Source organism: Pteropus medius, unplaced genomic scaffold (genome assembly GCF_902729225.1).
Source record: "Pteropus medius unplaced genomic scaffold, Ma_sr-lr_union100, whole genome shotgun sequence".
Lineage (NCBI taxonomy): Eukaryota > Metazoa > Chordata > Mammalia > Chiroptera > Pteropodidae > Pteropus > Pteropus medius.
Window position 1 is genome coordinate 1 of NW_024354447.1, and position 5349 is coordinate 5349.

The 5349-nt window shown below is 47.7% G+C and overlaps 1 protein-coding gene across 1 annotated transcript; it reads left to right on the plus strand.

Moving 5' to 3' along the window:
* Positions 1 to 246: 246 nt before the first annotated feature.
* LOC120594205 (ubiquitin-like modifier-activating enzyme 1) lies at positions 247 to 3951 on the plus strand (the record flags this gene model as incomplete). Its single annotated transcript, XM_039852210.1, has 7 exons — positions 247 to 321; positions 438 to 633; positions 2312 to 2400; positions 2615 to 2707; positions 2826 to 3017; positions 3557 to 3658; positions 3768 to 3951. Coding segments are annotated over 7 exons (852 nt in total), but the record flags the coding sequence as incomplete, so codon positions are not given.
* Positions 3952 to 5349: the final 1398 nt, after the last annotated feature.

Genomic DNA, 5349 nt, shown 5'->3' on the forward strand with positions numbered 1-5349 from the left:
GTGGAAGTACTGATGGCTTATTTCATGAGAGTTTTGTGAGGATGAACTGAGATTTCCTCAGTTACTAGGTTAATTAAGTTAATACAGTAGTTGGCAGTGCATAAGAGTGGGTGAGTCACTCTATATCTGGCACAAAACGCATACCCAGGGGTAGTGGGTTGGGATCTCAGGGCTGAAACGAGGAGTCAGGATTGTCGGAGCTCTCCTCTCAGGTTCTGCTCCCCAAAAACCTTTCTCTTCTCTTAGCTAACAAGCTCAGGAGCCCTGTTCTGGTCTGGGCCCAAACGCTGTCCACACCCGCTCACCTTTGATATCAACAATGTGAGTCTCCTCCCTAGGGTCTCCTGAGGTCGGGTGGAAAGTAGATGGCTGGGAAGGAGCTCAAGGCTCCCCAGGTGAGGACAGCTGTGCTCATTGCTCCATACCTTGTCTTCTAGTCCCTGCATCTGGACTACGTGATGTCTGCCGCCAACTTATTCGCCCAGAGCTACGGGTTGCTGGGCTCCCGGAACAGGGCTGATGTGGCCATACTCCTACAGTCCGTGAAGGTCCCCGAGTTTACCCCCAAGTGCGGCGTCAAGATCCACGTCTCTGACCAGGAGCTGCAGAACGCTGATGCCTCTGTCGATGAGGGTGCTTAGCCAGTTGTCCTTGAACCACCATAGCACTTCTCCCCTGTCCATCCAAGACCCTTCACTTGTGTTTTTCCATTGCCCTGTTCTGGACCCCAGGCCTGACGTTTACCCCCACTGTTGTTTGGTCCTCACTTCCTCCAGTGAAAAGAAGAATGGTTGGTAGAGGCAGATTCTCTGATGCTCTTTACCTTCCTCCTTCCCACTCTGACTCTCCTTTTTGTGAGAGTATTTGTCTTGATTTCTCCTCCTTTTTCTCTCTCTTTTTCTTCTTCTGTGTATGTGGGGACGGAGGAGATACATGATCTGCACTAGGATCCCCTCTTCCTTCATTTCTTCCCTCGTCTTGCAGGTCTCCTGCACTTCCTCTTGTTTACATCTTTACTCTGTTGTTAGCCTTCGTATATCTCCCCTCCTCTCTCTCAAGACCTCTCTTCACCTCTCCAGCTGTAACTATGACCAACCTTCCCAGCAGTGAGCTTCCTTTGAGTAGCAGACGGTGACCAGGTAGTCATTAGAGAGGTTCTCCCTCCCTCTCCCTGCTGTCCTGTCTCGTGCTCTGCAAGTCCTCCTCTACGCTGGATCTTCTCTCTGTATAGATCCTTTTTCTCCCCTTCATACCTCTCTCCTCCTCACCCTATCTTCCTCATTTTGTTTTCCAACTTCGTACTCATGTGCTCTCTGTATCTGGCTGTCTCCTCCTCCAGTATTTTCCCATCTCATTCACCATTCCTGGATTGATCTCCAGCATTCTTTCCCTTGGTCCCCCTCTTCAGATTTTCTCCTGTTTATCCATTTCCATATTTCTCTCCTCTTCTCTGTCTGCATTTCCCCCCAGTGCCTCTTCATGTATTATCTTTCCTATATCTCTCTCCTGTTTCACCCTATATCTTCCTCTGTGTCTCTCCGTCTCCCTCTTCATCCTCTTCAAGGTCTCCTACCTTTAGAGCTACATCTGTGTGACTTTGCAAAATTTTTGGTTAAGAAAACATAAGGTTTACTGTGTTAATCAGTTGTGTGTGTACTGCTCAAGAGTGTTAAGCACATTGGCACTGTTGTGCAACAGAGCTCTAGGACTTTCTGGTAAATCTGAAACTTACCCATGAAACAGTAACTCCATACCCCTCACCCGGCCCTGTCAGCCGCCATTCTACTTTCTGTCTCTGATTTTGACTCTTGTAGATCTGTCATGTCAAAGAGGATCATGTGGCACTTGTCTTTCTGACTCTAGCTAAGCATAGTGTCCTCCAAGTCCATCCGTGTAGTTGTAAGTGACAGGATTATGTTCCCTTTTGAAGGCTGTGTAACATTGCATGAAATGGGTGAAGCACATTTTCTTCCTTCATTCGTCTGTCAGTGGACACTGGGGTTGCTTTTACATCTTAGGTATTGTGAATAGTGCTGCTGTCTACATCACCCTTTGTGAATGCCTTCATTTTAGTTCCCCACGGTCTGCACATGCCTCTCGCGTCAAATCTCCACACTTGTTTACTTGTCTTTACTGGAGTGTTTCCTGCTCTACCTTTTCTCCTGCCCACTGTGCTTTTGCACCGTGCCTCTTCTTTTCAAATCCTTTATCTGCAAGAACAACTCTGGCCACCCTGGGCTCCTGCTTTGTGGTTTCAGTCCCTGACCTGGGATGAGACCTAAAGGACTGATGTGTCACTCCCTCCTTGCAGATGATACCTGCCTACAGGAGCTCAAGGCCATGCTGCCCAACCCAGAGATGCTCCCTGGGTTCAAGATGTACCCAGTCAAATTTGAGAAGGTGCTAGGACGGAGTGCCCCTTGGCAGAGTGGGGTGGGCTTGTGTGGGGATTATAGGCCTGCCACATTGCGCAGTGATAACCTTGGTGGTCTAAGGGAGAATTTGCCTTTCCATGTCAAGTACCCGACATGGAAAATACTCTCCAGTAGGCAAGAACCCGTTTTTCCCTCTAACCCTGTCTCCCCTATCTTCGCTTCATTTCCACTCACAACAGGATGATGACAGCAACTTCCACATGGATTTCATTGTGGCTGCAGCTAGCCTCCGGGCAGAAAATTATAACATTCCCCCCGCAGACCGATATAAGGTGATTTTTGTCTAGACGTCATCTTTCAGTCATTCCCAGGCTTGTTTCTTCCCACATTTGGCCTCTTCTGTAGTCCCTAAGCGTCTCTAATGGCTACCAGTCACCTTCTGTCTCACAGAGCAAGCTGGTTGCAGGCAAGATCATCCCGGCCATTGCCACAACCTCAGCAGCTGTAGTTGGCCTTGTGTGTCTGGAGCTCTACAAAGTGGTACAGGGACACCAACAGCTTGAGTCCTATAAGAACAGCTTCATCAACCTGGCCCTGCCCTTCTTCACCTTCTCTGAGCCCCTTGCTGTGCCTCGTCACCAGGTGAGGGCCTGCTTGTATGCACACTGTTTGTCTTACCCATCAGTGACTGAGACTGGGATTTTGTGTGTGTGCACGCTCGTGTGTGTGTGTGTATGTATGTATGTGTTTATCTCTCAAATTGCCTGTGGTGTTCACCATGCCAGGTGAGGCTTTGTACAGTTGGGTTACCTATCGCTTAGGTATACTGTTTGTTAATTTGTCATAAAAATTTTGGAACGTAGGCAAAGTAGGAGTGTGACAAGCATATATTGGAACTAATGTGGAGAGGGCCAGCAGATAGAGGGTATTGAGTGGGAAGGGAAAGGGTTTGGGAAGTGAGTAAAGAAATTAGCAGGGAGGTGAGTAAAGAAATCTGCAGTGTGGGGCGTTGTCTATCCCTATAAAAGTGTCCATTACTCATGATGAAATGGGGCCACAAGAGGAACAACTTTTGAAGAAAAGAGCATTGTGATTGATCTAATTTCAAACGTCAAGTTGACTGATAGGAGCAAAGGCATTTGGGATGGCCCCGTTGTAGTCCCTTGTGCTTTGTTCCACAGTACAATAACCAAGAGTGGACATTGTGGGATCGCTTTGAGGTACAGGGGCTGCAGCCTAATGGTGAAGAGATGACCCTCAGACAGTTCCTCAACTACTTTAAGGCAAGGCTCCATTTTTACTCACTACCCCAGTGCTGTGAGGGTGGAGTATGCAGGTGACTAGTAGTCTTCAAGTGACACTATTGTCCCTCCTCCTTCCCACCATCTCCAGAGAGAACACAAATTAGAGATCACCATGCTGTCCCAAGGAGTGGCCATGCTCTACTCCTTTTTCATGCCAGCCACCAGACTCAAGGAACGCTTGGATCAGCCGTGAGTTGTTCACTGGGCAGGCTGAGGGAGGCCCTGTGTGGTGGGGTGGGAGTCTCAACTTCTAGCTACGCCACTCTTGTTCAGTTTCCCCTCCCTTCTTTTAGACATTTGTCCTTTCTTGCCTGCTTTCTATCTCCCTGATCCTCTTCTCTCTCATCCCTGAATTACAGAAATCGTTAGTCGTGTGTCCAAACGAGCGTTGGGCCAGCACGTGCGGGCACTGGTGCTTGAGATGTGCTGCAACAATGAGAGCGGCGAGGACGTTGAGGTCCCCTACATACTCTACACCCTCTGCTGAGCCCTCTGCTCTCCTGGTCCTCATCCTCAGGCTTCTTTCAACACATCCCTAGTAGCTGTGGCGGAAGCTGAGCTCAGCCAGGCCAAAAGCCTTACATCTTTTTTTTTTCTTTAATTTTTAACCTGCTATTGCCTTCTACTGTTTAGAATTGGAATTCTTAATAAATCATAGTAAATAAGATGTACATTGTCTTTGTTTTGACAATAGCTCACATCTGCTTGTGTCTGAAGAAGTGGGATTTCTATAGCTCTGTAGATTCAAGTGATCATCCATCCCAAGTGCTCACCTCAACCCAGCAGCAAGAAATTTGCCCCAATTTGCCCCAGGGTTAGGAGACAGAAGATTAATTCTGACTGTTCTCCTTAGAGTGGGTTTTACTGCCTTTTCCCCTTGTCCTCACTGATTAGGGTGAAGTGTGTCACCAGTGGGCCACCGAATAGGGCCATCCTTGCACATGTGTTTAAATCTGACTCAGGTTCTTATCCTACCTTTTTTGATTCAATTCCTTGCCTTATTTGTTTTGAGAGGTAGTAGAGGTCTGAACCTGCACAACATATCTGAACACAGCCTCACCAATGTGCACAGTCTGTGTCACATCCCGCTTTGTGCCTCAGATGCCCCATGTGTAAAATAGAAGAATAACAGGTTGCTAGGTAGAGGAGTAAACGGACTGAATGTCCTTAAGGTGCCTTGGTACCTAGCACAGACATAATGTGTCATCATGCATTTACTGTTGTCTTCAGAGTTTACATCCTCCAAACCTCTTTTTGGGTTGACTTTGGTCGTATCCCACCTCCCTTGGTGCTCCCAGACCATTTGCAAGCATGGTTCATTGCTGTAAGGGACCTGAAGTGAAAAAGCTCCAGTCCACCCTGGGTGTTAGGAAGAGCTCCCCAGGCCCCTGAACCTCGCCTGTCATAACCTGTGGCAACCTAAGCCTGGCGTCTTATTTAATGGTAATGCTCACGATCTAGGTTAAATGCATAGGTTCCCAGTACAGGCACTTTTTCGTCATTATCACTCTAGAGCACCCACACAAATTTGCCTATAAGTTGCATTCTTCTGCCCCCTTTCTTCACTTTACAGTTGCCAAACTCAATTCTAGCACAGTGTAACAGGGTTTTCTGTGAGTATGGAAATGTTCTGTTGCTAAACATAAATACTGGGTCACACATAGCTATTT